Source organism: Equus quagga, chromosome 12 (assembly GCF_021613505.1).
Source record: "Equus quagga isolate Etosha38 chromosome 12, UCLA_HA_Equagga_1.0, whole genome shotgun sequence".
Classification (NCBI taxonomy): domain Eukaryota; kingdom Metazoa; phylum Chordata; class Mammalia; order Perissodactyla; family Equidae; genus Equus; species Equus quagga.
Window position 1 is genome coordinate 13772036 of NC_060278.1, and position 18912 is coordinate 13790947.

Here is an 18912-nt window from a genome sequence, read left to right on the forward strand (position 1 = left end):
GCCTGGATGACCTTGGCCAAGTTATTTAATATCTTAAATCTCAGTTTTCTCATCCATAAAAATGATATCTACCACATAGCGTTCTCACAAGTGTTAAGTGAGATAAGAGATATAAAGAGCTCTGAGGAAGAGCCGTGCCATAAGGTATTAGTCCTGTTTGGTTCTCCTCCAGTTTTAAAGGGTGGTTTAAAAGTTTAGGGTGATTTCATAGTTAATTTGAAACAATTAGAAGAGGCTAGATTGATGAAAAAGCCAAATCAATATGAAATTTATATTAAGAAGCATTAGGTTCAAAAGGGCGTATTCAAAAGTTTCCTGAACCCATATAACTACCAATCTTGTTGATCCTATAATCAAAATATGATTAAAAACAACCAATCTAAATCCTTTTGTATCTTAAGGGATGTACTCCTGCCAAATTTTTCTAATGTAATTAGGGAAACTGGAGATATTCTATCTTGTTCCTTTCCCCTAGGCTTGTAATGAAAACTCTCGTAATATTTTGAGTTCTCATCAATCTTATTAGCGACATGAAGCCCAATAGTTCTGAAATAAGTCAAACAAATTTTAAACTGCCATTTTAAGTTTTGTAAGTAATGTGGTCTGAATAGACTTGTGATGAAATAGGAATGGCAAACTTTTCCAAAATGCCATATTGGTAATCAATTCAATGTGTATTAGAAAGGTGTATTCAGCAGGGGAAACCAGAGACTTAATGTTCTTTTCAAAAAAGATATATGTACTTTTTTGACATTAATAAAAATGTATCAATAAACAGAATTTCTATTTCATGAGCAAGTGAAAAAGCTTAAAAATAAATCAGTAAAATGATACTGGAAAAGCATTTATGACTCTATGTGGTTCCCCGATGTGACTTACAATAATAGCACTTTAGGATTTAGCTTTAAATTTGATATATTCATTTTTATTTTCTTTTGGTGAGGAAGATTGGCCCTGAGCTAACATCTGTTGCCAATCTTCCTCTTTTTTTCTTCCCTCAAAGCCCCAGTACACAGTTGTATATTCTAGTTGTAGGTCATTCTGGTTCTTCTGTGTGTGATGCTGCCACAGCATGGCCTGATTAGCCGTGTGTAGGTCCATGCCCAGGATCCAAACTGGTGAATCCTGGCTGCGGAAGCAGAGCATGTGAACTTAACCACTCGGCCATGGGCCAGCCCCGATATAGTCTTTTGTTCATTTCTAAAACAGAATCGTTAGTAATACTTATTCTGCCTTCTTCACAAGATTGTGGTGGTGATAAAATTAAATCATGAATAAGAAAACTTTTATCAACTGTAAAATGGTTTATAAACAATGTCAATAATGATAATGATCAACTGTTGTAGACACAGCTCCATGTTTTACTCCATCTTTTAGAAGACTGAAAACTTTTCTATCTTCTGATGAATGTCAGATCCTGCATTTACTTATATTTAAAAGGTTTACATTCTCTTATAAAAATATTACAGTTTAATAATGTGGTAGATTTTTTTACATAAACCATGCCCAGACAGAAATAAACCTCACTAAGATAGAATTTCCAGTCCATCTGCCTGTTTGATGATACTGGGAGGGCTTCTGTAATGTGAGAATGTATGGTAATGACAAAAGGATTTCTTGAGAATGACTGAACTGGTGTTTCCAGATTCTAATTAAATACAGGTTATGCTGCCCACTTTTGCTCCACAGACTTAAAAGATGTCTATCCCATCTAGTTTCTTCTCACCAGCAATCATGTTAACTTTCACCAGAGTAGCAAAGAGAATGAATGGTTCTGGGCCAGTTGCATTTGACTTCTTGAAGTCTGTCTGCTGACGTTGCCCCTGCAGGTGTCCGTCTGTGGCTTCCCTCCTGGCTGCCATCCCTCAGCTCTCAGTCTTCACAGCTCTAAGAGCTTGAATTTCAGTGTAAGGACAGTCTTGGTGGAGGTTTTGCTTTTCTCCAGTTTATTAACTCAACTATTGAGGAATCTTAAATCACTGTTGTCTGAATATGAGAAGCTTGCTACAGAATCCCGGGGAATCTCTTGTCTGACATGTATGTGTCTGGCTGTACATGAAGAAGAAAGGCGTCCATTTCACTATCATTTTCAAAATCTAATAAGCATCTCTTATTGGCCAAATCTAACCCAGAACAATACAAACAAAGGGATTCTGGATAAGTTCTAGCCTTGGGAAGGAGTATTGATGGAGCCCAGTTGATTACAACACTCCAGCCCAACAGGGGTGGGGCGCGGATTGAATAAATTAATGCAGGTAAGGTGTTCAGAACAGTGCCCGACACACTGGACACGGCACGAATGTAAAAAACATGCAGAAGACATGGCCTTGTGAAACAGAAGGGGAAAGGTTATAAGAGGAGAAAAAGCTGAGATTAAAAGATAATAAAATGAGATGAAAATACAAGCTGAGGGGGAATGTTGAACAGGGTGAGATAAAGAAGAAATTCAACGACAGATTGTGATAGAATTCAAATCTTTATTGGAGGCCACAAAGAACAGATTTGACACTGCAGAAAACCATGTGAGATGGAGAATGTGTTAGTCAGGAATTTCTAGATTTAGTGACAGAAATCCATCTCAAGTTAGCTCAAGTAAACTATGAGAATTTGTTGGTTTCCGTACTTGGAAAGTTCAAGCCACCTCAGGCATAACTGGATCCAGAGGCTCCACACCAAGACGCTTCCTCTCTCCCCGTCTCTTGGCTTCACTTGCAGACAGACCCTGTCTAGGTGGTCTCAAGATGACAGCTGGTGTTTCCAAAATTAAATCATCCTCACAGTAGCTGATCCAGAGGAAAGGACAGCTCTTTTTCTCCCCCAGCCTCAGATCCTTCAGATGACTCGGCCCTGCTTGGGTTAGGTGTCTGCCCTCTTGTTAATCATGGTTTCCAAAGGGATGGGGTATCTGATTGGGCAGCCTGTCACGTGTCCACTCCTGTCACCAGGAAGGTAGGCTGCATTTGATAGACCCACCAAGTCACATGGAGTGAGGGAGGGGCAGTTTCCAGGTAAAAAACGCTAGGCAGATAAAAAAAAGAATGCATGTCCACTACAAAGGAATAATTTAGGAAAATGACCCAGATATGCAGAAAAGGGCAAGGAAATAAATTCAGTGAAAAAAAGACAGGAGGAAGAGATCAAGCCTGTAAAGTAATGATTCTGGGTGTTCCTGAGAAAGAAACCACAATCATTCTTTGCAGATAAGTTTATGTACTGTTTTATACCGTTAAAAAGATAAAGCAGTTTGTCTTGGGTACAAGACAAATGTATAAAAGTTATAATTATTATATTGCCCTGTGCAGCACCTATAGAAGAAAATGACGAAACTTCGTTGAAAGGTAGAATAAAAGATTTAAAGAAATGGAGAAATAATACCTTCTTCGCCTGGAACAGACTGGAATATCGTTGCAATATCATTTCCCCCTAAATCATGTTGTGGCTTTAGTGCACTGCCTATTAAAATTCTATTTGTTTCCTTTGTGGAACTTTAGTAGAGTTATTGTGATGTTCATTAGTGAGAATAAATATTTAAAAATTAAGAAAAAATTTGAAGTAGGAGAGTTGTAAAGGGAGCTTGGTTTATTGGATATAGATCCTTGTAGTTACACATTTAAGAAATGTAGGAGTGAGGCTGTGGGTGGTAAGTACCTGGTACTACATAACAAATGGTCTAAAATGGAGGCTATTATTATTAATTATTATTATTATTATTATCTTTATCTTCTCCTCCTCCTCCTTTTTCTTCTCGTCTTTCTTCTTCGTCTTCCTTCTCCTCTTTTATTCTTTATTCTTCCTTCCTGCTCCTCCTCCTTCATTCTCTGCTGTGCTCTGAGGAAACAGTTGGGAACAAAACGTTAAATAAAATGCGGTAAAATCAATCAGTGACCCTCAGGCTCGCACCCGTCCTGGGTTGCTGATTCTCAGGAATCTCCTTTCTCTCTTCTTACTCAAAACAATATTACATAGAACATCTTATCCTCCTGAGAAGACTGTCTGAAGAATGGAGGCCAGTCCACTGTTTCAATACACTTAGCATTAGGGTTTGAATTTATTGAGGAAATAGAAAAATATACGTACGTATATTCTTTGACCTTCCGCTGACAAACCTTTCTTCTGCTGAGTAACATTTTTATTCCTCCTTGCTTCCGACACACTGCAGAATGGAGCAAATACCTATGGCAGACATCTGAGAAATGTCAGCTGAGCTGCCCTCAGACCCAAGTGACAGGCAAGGTGGAGGAAGATGAATAGTCCGCTCGGGCACTCATGTTACCATTCCACCTACGATCAGACAGCCTTGCAGAGAGTGAAAGATAGGAGCTTGCTGCTCTCGGTGTCCCTCAGCGTAAGCCCCCTGTTCCTGCAGAATATACCCAAGCAGTAATGTTCTGGAAGATCCGACTAGTGACCAGGCTCCCGGTGCTTTTCTCCCATGTGGCTCTGTGGTGTCCGCTTGTTTGAATTTACAGCTCATGTCGATCTTAATATTTGTTTTGAGTCACTTATGCTGGCCTCTAATTTGCAATTTACATGGATGATGGGGCCCTATTCAGAGCCCTGCTCCTGCCGCCTTTGTGCTGTTCACCTCTCTTCACGCAGTCATTAGGCTGAACAGCATATAATTAGGTAACCCGTGTACAGCTTAGATTTCTGAAAGGTTGCAGCTCTTTTCAGAAAGTGAAGGTTTCCATTTTTACCCTCATTCTTTTCTAAACAAAAAGACATTTCCCCCCTATGGTTTTCATATCAATGTAGTAACTTAGAAACAGTTGTGTAGGTGGGTAATAATTTGGGTTTGTTGTCACCTGAGAGTCGGTTTTTGTTTACACAGCTTGTGTTTAACAGTGTAGGCTGAGGTTGACTGGCCATCATTTGTGGATGAGTGTGTTGCTTTTTGAAACCAATGAAATTGGCTTATTTTAAATCGTTAAAGATTTTAAATTCACCCAACAAAGTAATGAATTTTCATCTTATTTTTATGCGGTTTTTTTTGCTACCTATATGCACAAAACCTGCCTGACATTACTTGTTAAGGTAATTTATGAAATAATCTATGAAAATAGATATATTGAAGAAAACAGATGTTCTTGCTGAAATGATACTAATTGTATTTAAGCTGCGTTCACTTGTCAGACAGATACATGATTACAAACATAGTTTAAAAAATAGTCTTGGTGGTGAGGCAAATGCAAGCTCTTAAAAGAGTAAATAGAAATGTATATAAATGTTTCATTGAAATAAAGTAATATAACCCATAGGGAGCCTATTGAAGCATCGTCATTTCTTACACTTGAGATTATTTTTGAAAGTAAGAAAGTACAAATGTTTTTTAATGCTGCAAAGTTGAAAGGAAAATAACAAGATACGATTGATATTATCTAGAAGACTTATTCTTAGCGGTCAACTGGGGAGTTCAGTAAAATGCAGATTCTTGAGGGTTGGGGATGGACCCCAATTATATATCTCTCTCTCTATTTTTTCTTCTCCTCTTTATATCTCTATTTTCCATACTTTGGTTTCATTGTGTCTAATATACATTCAGAGGAAGATTATTCCTTAATATAATTGCTTTTATTTTTGGAGGATCAAGTTATTGCAATGATATTTACTAGATAATAAAATTCTCAGTACCCACGACTAGGCCGCCCAGACATGGGTCAGTAAAGGGAGAGAAGGGTGTGGTAGGGAGGGTGATAGCCGGAGAGTTTCTCAGCTCAAACACCCTCACCCCCGGAAGTGATTTTCTCTATTTGTGTGCTGGGGCTTATCTGTATCCACTGGGGATTGAGACTGTGCAATGGGCAAGTTAAAGCCCCTGATGAGGGTATTCTGTATGCATATATACACATATCTACTTACACACAACAACATGCTTGTGAGGGTGATGTATGTAAAATCCTTTAAGATTGGTTTTTTGCTGAGATCTTGGTCTCATATTTCTTATGTTGTATAAATTCACTTTATATGCCATATTGTTCATGAGGCATAGATATAGTAAAAAGAGAATATATCTATCCAAATAAGTGTAGCACATGAAAAAAAGTATGGTTAGTGGGCTCTCTACATGATTATGGCAGGATGAGTAATGCTAGTAGTTATATGAAATTACTAATTTCTTCTTTTCTTTTTTGTCAATCAAAACGGTCTCTTTGATCAGATTTCTTATAGAAAAGATGTGCAGGACAGCCACATGTATAGTGCGGAGCTCGACAGACCAGACATCAAGATGGCGATGCAGATCTCCAAGATCATAAGCAATGTAATCCCTCTTTCCTATCTTGAGCAGAAATGATTTCCTCTTTTTGCAGAAGACAAAGCCTGGCTTTGGTAGTTGGATGGTTAATTCAATTAGTGAAATTATTCAATCTGAATTAATGACATCTCAGTTATTTTATCTGGATTATTCATTTGGTTATGTAAACTATTCGGGGATATGCCCAAACTCAACTTGACTATGGCTAGTGTTATACTTTTAGAGAAATAAGTACTGTTTGGTTATAACATTCAAATGTCTCAACCTGAAAGTCAAGGTTGTCAGTCATCTTGGTCCCGTATTCTCTCTCACCTTACCCTGTGCCAAAGAACTTCACTGGGCCTTGTTCCCATCTTGTTGCTGTTAATTGTGCAGATTCTCTTCTGCCAACGTTTACCCTTGTACATTTCCTCACATCACGGCTGTTTCTTATCTTCTCTAAGGCATCCTCCTTGATGAACGCCATTTCACTTAAACATGCCTAAAACTCTGGTTAAAGATGATGACTTGACTTAAATCAAGTGTTAGAATGACATAGGCTACACTCACCTTAAAAATCAATAACTGTTTACTAAATTAAACTGCATCCTAACCAAAGAGAGTTAGTTCAGTTCCTGAGATTAAACAAAGCCATAAAATCCATCTGTCTGTAGAATGCAGGGTCTCAATTATCCAGAAATTTCTCCTAACTTTTTTTTATGTATTGTGTTTATATGTAAGCATAATAGTGATGATGACTGGATATGTAGACTCAAACTTAGTAGTTATTTTATTACAAAAAAGTTGAATTTATTTAAATAACTGCTCTATAAAATCAATTCCTGCTTTAACAGTCAGCATTTCAGTACATGATGAATTGTAAGGATTATTTTTTATGGACTGAGAGTCTATTATATTTTATTTTGGCTAATGTCAATGTAATTCTTCATTGGAAAGTAGAAATATTTAACCTTCTCTTATTTATTCATTTTAGGCAGACTACAAGAAAGGGCAAGGAGTCATGAATAAGGAGCCTGCTGTGATTGGAAGACCAGATTTTGAACATGCTATGGAAGCTTCTAAACTTTCTAGTCAAGTAAGAATCTAGTGAGGACTCTACAATGATTTTATTCAGAGATTTTGTTTCTAGCAGCACTGGAAAATATTTCATTTTAGATAATATCTTTAATTGCAAGAATATGCAAAGATAATGTATCTGAAACCATTTCAGATGGGACTGCAATAATTATAAATTTCAGTAAGGGATAAAATAAGTCCAACTGTTTTAAGTATAAAACAATTTCTTTTTTCTTGGCTCAAATCCTAACCGTTTTCATTGAGTGTAGCCATGTTGTCACATTTCCTAAGATTTCTAGAATTCAGCAATAGTCATATCAGTTAGGTTAGATGAATAATTAGATTTCTATCTATGCACACACATGTACACAATTTTTAACTTGGTAATAAAAATATCAATTTTCTCACTTTTTAAATGTTTTATTTTAATCACTAAATTAAAAAGAGATGATGTAAATGAAGAAAACTTTGAAATCTTAATGAAGAACTGTAAAACAAGATCTGGAAAAGTGTAAAGACATGCCGTGTTTTTGGCTGAAAGTCTCAATAAATAGAAATTTCAGTTCTCCCAAAATTAATATATAAATGTCATGCAACTTCAATTAGAATCCAACAGAGTTTTTTTTTAAGTATGAGTAAAGGATCTTAGAGTTTGGATGGAAAGGAAATACTTGAGAATAGCCTTTAAAAGTATGAAAGTGAAGACCAGTGAAAGAGAACTTAAGTTATGAGTTACCAAAACATAATATAAAACCACTGAAATTAAACCAATATGGGATTGGTACAGTAAGAGATAAAGTAATCAGAAGGATAGCATAGGGAATCTTGAAATAGATTCCAATATGTATAAGAATTTAATATATGATAAAAGTGTTGGGTCAAGTCAGTGGGAAAAAGTTGGATTAGTTAATAAATGGTGCTGACATAACTGGCCATCCATCAGGGTAAAAACAAAATTGGACCTGAATCTTAAACCATATACAAAATGAATTCCAGATGGATTAAAGATGTGAATGTAAACAATAAAATAATTTAAAAATCTTAAAAGAAAATCCAGGAGACTGTATATACCACATAGGAATAACAGTTGTTCTTAAACAAAACCGGAGATCCAGAAACTATAAAAGAAGTGTTTGACATACTTGACTATATAAAAATTAAGAACTCTTTCAAAGGAAAAAGATAACATTCGCAAAGTCAACAATAATGATATCAAACAGTAATTTTTATAGGTTTATAGGGTTTCAACTTTGAAAATACCCACTTCTCAAGTTGCAAACGTCTTAATTGAATTGTATTTCAAAATGGAGGCATGTAAACGAGGAAAACTATAAAATCTAACTGAAGAACATAAACTAATATCTGAACAAATGCTTCTCTGCTTTTGACGCAGGAGTCTTAATACTCAATCTCATAGAAATATTGATTGTTCCAAAATTAATTTTAAAAATTCCATGTAATTCCACTAGAATACAAACAGGCTTTTAAAACATTTGAAGAAAATTAAATATTTAAATAAATAAGTTAGAGTTTATATGGAGAAGGATGCATCTGAGAATAGTTTTCAAATATAAAAAGAGCAGTAGTCTTCAAATATTTGGAAAAATATTTGTAATGCATATGATGAGAACATTTTAACATCTAGAATATACAAAAGTACTGTCATATTGAAAAGAAAAAGACTAACAGCCTAGTAGAAAAATGAGCAAAGGAGGGGAAGGGACGGTTTACAGAAGATCAAATATATTAGCCAATAAACATTTTAGACGATGCTCAAAGTTGTTAGCAGAAAGGGAATTGCCAGTGAAGCATTTACACCCATCATGCTCTGTGAGTGTGGAGGAGAAGGAAGTCAGCGGGGGCTGTGTAGTTAGAAAGGTTTTGTGTAGGAGGTAGATTTGAGCTAAGCTGGATCTAAAGGGAGAGAAAGCTCTGCTCAGGGGAAGGGCCCAGATAAAGGTTTCGAAAGTGCAGGCAGAGGCTCCCAGCGAGGAGATGTGGGTCGTAAACATACACGGGAATTTGGGAGGAATTTCGATGCTGTGTGGTAATAAACGGGTCAGTGTTGTTTTCCTTTAGACTATAGGCCAGACTTACAGAGCAGAGTAGGTATAATGTGTTCTAGAAAAGAAAAGGTATAAAAGAAAAAGTGATTTTGGAATGTAGTAACAGGGAGCATTTTAGAGCTGAATTCAGAAAAGGAGTCACCGATACTAACTTCTCACCATTTTAACTGTAGTCTCTCAAGTTGTCTCCACTTTCAGGTAAGAAATGAGTTATCATGGAAAACTTTGAGCCAAGGGGCATTGTGAAGAAAATGCTTTTGAGGAAGGTTAATGTGGCAACGCTGTGCAGGAAGGCTGTCGGGACAAGAGGGGCAAGTCCCAGAGGCCAGCTGGGATGTTCCTGTCATGGTTCACGCAGAGAGTGCTCAGAACTTGTAGAGACTAGCTGGCCGTGGGGGTGAAAATGAGAAGAGAGAGGGGTAAATGAGAGACTCCTGAATGTAAGTGTGCCTCGTGCTGTTTTACAGTTTCTAAGGCACTTTCACTTATAAAACAACTTTTCTAAGTGTTTTCTAAGGCTGCTAAGAGATTGGGGACTCGTCTGAGGGACCTTCTCCTCGGTGGGCTGAGAAGGGCTGTGACTCCAAGCTCTTCTCATTCCAGATAACGCTCGTGGAAGAGGCAGGGTGTACTGGCACACCCACGGCAACGTTGCTGGTATCTTTAGACTTTCAGCATGGCTACCTGACTTCTTATGATTCAGCCTTTTCTGGAGGCAAAGATTTCCCATCAGTCATATAGGAGAAGCAGCAGATTCTAGAAAAGCAGTATGGTTCCGCTGAGAGGTTAGGGCTCTGGAGAAGGGCTGCGCAAGTTAAACTCTTGGTTCTGCCACTTGCTAGTTGAGTGACCTTGGACAAATTACTTCATTTCTTTCTGCGGTTTCCTCATCTGTAAAATGGGTTGACAGAAATACCTACGTTTTCGGGTTGTTGTGAGGATTCAATGAATTACTGTGGCTATTCAGAGTAGTTTCATCTCTACATTTTTACGTGAATTCACACCCAGAATGAAGCAGGAATAGTAACACTGGCCCTTAGATTCTGGTCTTAAATTCATTCCTTTACAATTTTATTTGAGAGTCCTTAGAAGAAAGTTTTGGTATTTAAGTTTCTTCCTGGTCTGCCTTAGTCTGGAAGCTCTGCTGAAACCTGTCCACCATAGGGGACTCTGCTGGTATTGGAAATACTAGTGGCAGAGCTTTCAGCATCACGGCAACATGCAGCCACCACAGTGTGACACGTCACAGACGGGTGGTCTGGTTCCCTGACTGGAAACAAACTCGGGCCACAGTGATGAGAGCGCGGAATCTTAACCTCAAGACCACCAGGGCTATTACCTGGCAGTAACAGATTTAGGCAGATTAAAAAAAAAAAACCCTCAAATCATTTAACAACTGAATGATCAGATACTTAAGCAGATTGTAACTTGCAATTCTATTATATCCATCATCTTTGTTTTCTCATGACATTCTTACTGATCTCCTGGTGTGTAAAGCCATCAGAAAAGGGGGAAACTGGGCAGATGAATATATAGGACTCCTGGAATGAACTCGGTGTGTTCTATTTGTAATTTCAGGTGTCTTGGCTAGAAAAAAGGGCAGAAAGTATAGTTGCTTCTTTTCATTGACGACTTGGAAGATCATGTATTCTTTGGCTCCTAAACTAATGACAGATTATGAACACAGGAGCAGTCCAAGGCAAATAGATACATAGAAGGGAAAGGATTTAGGAATGCAAGAAACAGGGAAATGGGGACAGGATGCAGGAAGGAAGGAGCAAGATGGCACCAGAAGGACTGTGAGAGAAGGCACTGACGAGGCCGTGGTCGTGCTGTGTAGTGATAAGACATGCCTGATGAAAAGATGAGAGCAAAAAGTGAGCGGGCAGACCCCTCCCATTTTATCTGTAAATTGAGCTCTGTGGAACTGAACCCAGAAAAGGTAATGGAAACACAAACACTTCCTATGTGAACTGGAACTTTGCTCCCATAATTGTAAAGTTTCTCTTTTTTAAACTTAGAAGGCACATAAAATTATGGTAGAGTAATTAAAAGAAAATCAGTAAAAAAAAAAAAAGTGAAATCTCATCTGCCAAAATAAAGAAAACTGGTGTATTTATGTGTCTCATATGTCAGTGCAGAAGCAAAGTTATCTACTTAAAAAATTCTTCTAAGAGTGGTTAATTTGCTAATCTATTCATATATCATCTTAATTTATTACTTGGAATTTGTCTATGTGGTGAATGGAATTCTTTTAGTTTTATTATATCAAGTAAAACTTTTGTATTTATAGTAATTAGTATTTGTTCTAAAATTGCACTTGATATATTGATAAGAATGGATTTTAAACCTAAAAAATACATTTTAGATTGCTGTTAAAGTTTAATAATAAGTATTATCCTTAAATTGTAAGGCATATTAATTGGTTTGGAGCATCACGCATTCTGCCTTCCTGGAAAACACTCTCCGCACCGACGTCCTTATACCAAGTCCTGGCTTAAATGTCACGTCCTTGATTTGCCAATTTAAATTGTATTGCTCTCCTCCCCTTTATTTTCTGTTCTTTTCCTTTATCGTTCTTAACACAATTTGTAGTAGTCATATATATGTATCTGTGTGCTTTAAATATCTATTTCACTTCCTGCACAGCTGGCTCCATGGGACAGGGTTTATATGCATTTAATCCACTATTGTAGAATGGCACGTTTTAGGCTTTCAATAAATATATACAGACTGATTAAACAAACTTCTCTAGCCCCTTCACATTGGTGCAAAGTCAGTAAGATATTATTTTCTTATTAAAATAAGCACAGAGATATTATTTTGTATAAAATTCAGTCTTAAAAATATTACTGATTTTATAGTGAGTTCTACATAAAAATCTGGTGGTGCTATCTTCCTCGACAGCTTTTTGTTCAGTTTCATCCAAAATTGGAGGGACTTTATGCCCATAGGTATGTGGCATTGTGTTGTTTGTTTACTTTTCATTTTCGCTAATAATTAAGGTACGCTTATCGCATTTTCCATTTCTTTCCTAATGTTTGTTCCTTGGCTATGATAAAAAGCTTTCATTCAGCGTCTACTTTTTTCTGCCTTTTCTGGCTCTTCGTGAATCTGGGCCACAGGTGATGCTGTGAAGCCCAGCACCACTCATTGTGAAAGCTTTGAACTACTGAGTTTAGAAGTCAAGCTTCGGAGCATTGAAACTCTGCCCTGTCTGGATGCAGTTATGAGGAGCAAATTTAAGTTATATCATTGTAGTTTAACAGTTCCAGTATTTTCTCCAAATGTGAGCCTCGGAAAGTCCTGCTAATAAGGCTGTTAAAATTCTTTATAAAACTTAGGAGTTTGATCCTATATTACCTCTATTTTAGAAGAGTTTGTAGATATCAGGACCGGTAGATAGGATATTCGTAATGTAAATGAATTAGGCATAGTCATAAGTAACTTTTCATTTGTTTCCACAGTAATTGGTTTAGGCGTAGGGGTAACATTGTATCTCAAAACCATAGCAAGTCACCCAACACCTATTTCTCCCCTTCTCAGATAGTCTTAAAACTGGAAGGGAGATAGGTTTGTTCCCTGGTTGAGTTCCCGGTTACAGTCAAGGGAAAGCGTTGCCTCGGGAGATGAGCGTGTGCATGAGTCGGTAGACACTCAGATGTGTGAAGTGTGGGTTGAACATAAGATAGAACGTTGGGTGTGTATGTGAAGTTAGTGAGTGAACCAGTCAGAAGGTGAGCAATGGGACCCATTGAAACCATTTAGCTATTTTCTTGGTTCATGTACGTGCAAGACCTTATAGCAAGAGGTTAGAAACACTTGAGTGTCAGCATTTGGTAAATGTATTTTTTTATATAATGCAGTTATTTTACTTGGTGGTTAATTAATGAGGGAAACTCTTGCATTTTTGTTCCTTAGGCATCTTTGGATCAAATCATGCAGAGTCCTGGAGGTTAGAATGAGATAGATTTCACAACATTTTGCTTATTATTACATTCATTATAAGGATATGAATGACAGATTTACTTGAAATAATTAATCTCACTCTACAGAAATAACCTGGAAAGGTTAGAAAGCATTTTAAAATTCACATTTAAAGCTCTATAGTTCAATGCACTTCAGTGGTAGAAATCTTCAAAAGTAAAGTTCTCATCAAAATCTGTTACAAGGCTGTTGCAGAATTTGAAGACATCATGGAAGTTACCTAGTCCTGCTTTCCAGTGAGAGAATCCTTTCTCAATGTTATCCATGCACTTACTCTTTCAAATGAAACAGTTACTGAACCAGATATTCATTCTAGACACTGTGCTTGGGGCCAGATTTTCAAGGGTGAACAGGACAGGTACAGCCCCTGCCTTCACCAAGCTTACAGTCTAATGGGTAAGACCCCCCAGCACAGACAGTTTTGCAAAAAATTACAGCAAGGTGTGATAAGTAAATTCACACTTAGGACGGGGTGAATTTGGGGTGCTTCAAAAATACATCAGCAGTAAATATTATAGTTTGAAAGGTCAGAAAGGGCTTTCTGGAAGAAGTTACATTTAGGCTAATACCTGTAGGATTTGTGGAAATTACTCAGTTGAGGAGGTAGGGGGCAGTAGTTTGAGCAGGAAAGCAGAAGATGGTTCTATTGGTGGACAGCTCAGCTGGGAGAAAATTTCCATTATAATAAGCAGAAATCTTGTCAGTTACAACTTCCACCCATCAGTTACTAACTTGACCTTTCGCAGCAGAACAAATGCTATTTTTCTGTTCTTTTTCAAATATTTGAACACAGTTACCACCTGATTCCTAAATCTTTTCAGTACAGCACTCTACAGCACAGTGACTGATGCAGAGTATGCATTAAATAAATATTTCTTGAGTGAATGAAAGTCCAGCAGGAACCATAAAGCTCAATACAGATGCAATACAATATTATTATATCTATTGTTTTTCATTTTCTTTTACATTTTTTTCTTCCTGAAAGGGTGTAGTTCAAATCAATTTAACAGTGACTGTGGCGTGTGTGTGTGTGTGTGTGTGTGTGTGTGTGTGTGTGGACTTGGGGAATTAGAGAAATATTATAGTTCAAACCCCATCTCAGGGTTGGACTTATTCTGTGAATCACAAAAGAGATTTGTTTGCTTATGGTTTTCATCATTAATTTTTGTATTTCTTTAATAAGCATAAATTAAGTGCTGAATCCAGTCTAAGCACAATGCCAAACACTTAGGGATACAAAAGTGAATAGAAATCTCTTCCTTGTGGGAGAGCAGAAATATACAGATAATTCAAATATGTCCAAACCTTGGGAAATAGTCTAATCTAGTATTTCCAGGGGAAACTTACCTTTAATAATAGGTTAGTATTACTATAAGTTTGTTTTTTAAAACATCAGGTGAAAACATCCAGGGTTCTGCTTGTATTGAACTATTTAAATTTAATCAATTAGTGCAGCTGTGCAATGCTAGCTTGCATCAAGTTTTCTTCCCGTTGTTTATATTCTCCAATCTCAGGCACCATGAGTGTCTTAGTTATGTATTAGCTAAATGGCAAAAATAGGTTATATCACCTCTGAGCATGGAGAGCCCATCGTCCTATTTTGCATACCCTGTAGTTCCCAGCACAATTTCACTAGGAGCAGAGGCAACATGTAGGGAGGTGACACTTGGAGATTAACCTGACACATTCTCATCTGTTACTAAACCTGGCGCTTGCTCTTCCCAAGGCAAGACATATTTCTGCAAAGCTATAATCAATTGACATTGTAATGATTTCTTCCTTCCTCTACTCATTAAACACTGAGCCTGTGTTGAGTTCCTGCTATGAGGTAGAATGAGTTCCTACCTGAAGCTGGGAATGCTGACATGACCAAGACACACTCTGTCAAGGCTGGAGTCAGTAATCTCTTCCAAGAGCAAATCTGCTGAAGTTGCAGACATACTTAAGAGGACTTCTCAGTGGCTTTAGAATGAAAACCAAGATCCCTGAGAGAGCTACAAGGTTCACCAGGACCTGGCTGTTCCCAGCTCTCCAATCTCTCCTTTAATCTCCATCCTCTGGCCACCCTCATTTTCTTAAATTCCTGGAATATGCTGTGTGTGCCCCTCTCTGGCCTTCCACATGCTTTTCTCTCTGGGGGCATACTTTTTATTAACACCCCGCCACTCATCCCTTCCTTCCCTCTTCCCCTTACTAAGCACACTCCCTTCGGGTCTCAACTTAAATAATATTGTGTTAGTTCCCCAGACTTGAAGATGGTCAGCCACAAAACAGCTCCCGTGGCCTCAATGCCCTTTGTTGTTGCAGCCAGCTCACTATTCAGAGTTTATCTTTGTGCTTAACCCCCACCAGTGACACCTGGATCTGATCGAGTTTGTTTTTTACTGTCATGTTGCCTAACTCAGGAATGGGGACTTAGTGGGCACGTGTGCGTAAACACACACACATATTCATATGGACGTGCATATATATATATTAATATATATTGTAATATATGTATAGTGGAAGCCTTTTATTCAGACCTGTAGTCAGTCAAATTAAAAAGCTGGTTAAAGCAGGAATCATAAAAATCATACACATACCTTAACATTTTTTAGCACCAAATACATATGTGTACATTTAATTACAGGCCAACATCAGTGATGAGCGTAGATGCAGAAATCCTCAACAAAATATTAACAAATCGAATATAACAACCCATTACAAGGATCGGTCACCAGGGTCAAGTGGGATTTACTCCAGGGATGTGGGGGAGGGTTCAGTATCTGCAAATCAATCAATGTGATATTCACCAACCTTTTGATGTAGCCACAAGGTTTTTTCCTTTGCAAATGAGCCTTTGGTTTGGAGTTTTATGTTGTTTTTCTTGCAGACCATACTCAGAATGCATTGTCTATGATTGACATTTTGAAAGACATTTTGCTTAAAGATATGTGTAATCTATATAATCTGAGTTCTAGAACCTTATAGATTATTTACATTCTCCCCCCTACAACTTTTCTGTTGTCCTGACTACCCTTAATTTGATCACAATTTATTTTTAGAAAAATTACCTTCATTGTATCATAGAAAAGACATCATTTTCATAGAAATAACTCCTCTCTTTTTACAGTACATTTGTCAACGTTCTCAATATTAAATTATGTAATTATAATAAGTATAGTTAGTATAAACAGAATTAGGGGCAAACTCAGTTGACTTTCGACAAGTTGACAACACACCTAACGGGCAGTAGGGCTGGACTTACTCTTAAACCACTTTTAAGCATGAACTGTGATTCAATCATATTTGCTTTCAGAAGAGATTACTGACTCCAGCCTTGACGGAGTGTGTCTTGGTCCTGTCAGCATTCCCAGCCTCAGATAGGAACTCATCCTACCTCATAGCAGGAACTCAACACAGGCTCGGTGTTTAATGAGTAGAAGAAGGAAGGAATCATTACAATGTGAATTGATTATAGCTTTGCAGAAATACACATTTCTTTGGGAAGAGCAAATGCCGGGTTTAATAACAAATGAGAATGTGTCAGGTTGATCTCCAAGTGTCACCTCCCTACATGTTGCCTCTGCTCCTAGTGAAATTGTGCTGGGAGCTACAGGGTAAGCAAGATAGGACGATGGGCTCTCCGTGCTCCAAGGTGATAGAAGCTATTTTTGCCACTTGGCTAATATATAACTAAGAGACTCATGGTGCCTGAGGTTGGAGAATAGGAAGAATTGAAAGAAAGCTTGATGCAAGCCCATGTTACATAGCAGGATCAGTTGATAGTTAAGTAGCTTCCAGCTGAGAGTGTTCAGGGCCCGGTGGCCATCAGTCAGAACGTTTTACTCAGTGAATGGAGAGTGTTGGTGAATCTGGCTGAGTCAGGAGTGCCGTTCAAGTGGAAGTCAGTTAAGAGACTCTACTGTCAGTGTCAAGTGAATACCCGTTAGGCACCAAAAAGCTAGAGAGAGACAAAAGCACAGATTAAAATATCATGAAAAATGCCCTAACAGAGGGGTGTGGAGGGGGCAGAGTGGGGTGGAATTGTGTTTAGGGCAGGACAGGGTTAGGAAACCCTTGCTTTGGTGCCAGTCCCTGTAGAAAGTAGTGAAGGACATCTAAATTTATCCCATTGGTGATGTTGTCTCTGATTTCAAGACATAAAATCATTTTTTTAAAAATCAGAGTTTTACTTGTTTTAGAGAGGCCTCGCCAATTATTTAGGATAAATGAGATTTTCCTTGAATTTATAAAGCAATGTGAATATCAGAAAGTTGTTATTATCAAATGGAACCACAGCAGAAAATAGTTCCCGTACACTATCTTGAAATATTTTCCAAATATTATATTTCCGCCAAGATTTTCACTAGCTCTCTCCCATAGCTACCAGACGCATGTCCCTGGGGAGATCGTCACCCAATACATACTTGATTAAAACAGATAATGTGAGCCATCCCCAAACATCTTTTTAATAAAAACTTCTTCAGTGCAGAACTTTAAGACGTACGAATAAAGATGCATTATGAGAATGTAGTAAGAAAACAAAATATTGTAAGAATTGTAATATAATAAAAATGTTATAAGAGAACAAAACAGCTCACTTTTGCTTCTGAGGTCTATGCATTCTTTCCTGGTTACAGGAATCAAAGAGGGGTGTGAAATTTGAATAGCTAGTTGTTTTTTGGTAAAGAACTTGTGTCTATATTCCAATTAATTAACAACATATGTTCACATTTATCTCTACCCATGGAGAAAAATAAAGTTCTACAGGATAAATTGATAATCCTTTTTTTGGTTGTCCTAAGACTACTTTAAAAAGAGAAAAATAATTCAGAGTGAATATTAGAGAGAGTTTTGCTGCTGAATACAACTGTGGAGTTAAAGCAGAGGCATAAAAAATGACATTAAATAGACCCGGGACATTTCAGAAAATGTAATCTCTAAAAATGAATGTTTGAAGAAATGGGAAATGATGAGAAAAACCGTGGTACAAACCATGTCCTGTATTTGGAATAATTCCTTAAGGAAAATTCATATTCAAGTTTGGGGCTGAGAATCCATTTTCTAAATGTGGTAGACTTTAATTCATTTGTGGTCTTAATTTCTAATTGATCATAGATTATAGGAACACAGAAATGGAAACTGACATTTAAAAATCCTGAGATTTTAGCACATAATTCTTGTTAATAGGATTTGACTTCATGCCTAATTGCATTTATGATCAATGTTCAAGTAGAGGTTGTTTTTTTATTAAAAAATTTTTTTATGCCTAATTAAGCTTTATACGGGGGAAAAATACCAGGAATTTAAATTTTGCTGCCATTTGTTTTTAAAGTAGCTTTTATCTGATCTAATTAAAAACTGAATGTGTTATTTTGAAAGCTTGAAAATAAATGTGCTGTTTAATTTATCCTGTTTTTTTCTTTTATGGCAGATTAAATACAAAGAAAAATTTGATAATGAAATGAAGGATAAGAAACATTGTTACAATCCCCTTGAAAGTGCTTCTTTTAGGCAAAGTCAGCTTGCCAGTGCACTGGCGAGTAATGTAAGTTACTTTGTGCTTCA

At 37.2% G+C, this 18912-nt stretch overlaps 1 protein-coding gene across 6 annotated transcripts in view; it reads left to right on the plus strand.

Annotated features, from left to right (window-relative positions):
- Positions 1-18912, plus strand: part of NEBL (nebulette) — a 108834-nt gene that overhangs the window by 18879 nt on the left and 71043 nt on the right. For all 6 annotated transcript variants that reach the window (XM_046679841.1, XM_046679846.1, XM_046679845.1 and 3 more), the window contains 3 exons: positions 6158-6259; positions 7227-7328; positions 18779-18892. In XM_046679841.1, coding sequence (XP_046535797.1) covers positions 6158-6259; positions 7227-7328; positions 18779-18892 — 318 coding nt within the window. The remainder of the gene's footprint in view (positions 1-6157; positions 6260-7226; positions 7329-18778; positions 18893-18912) is intronic.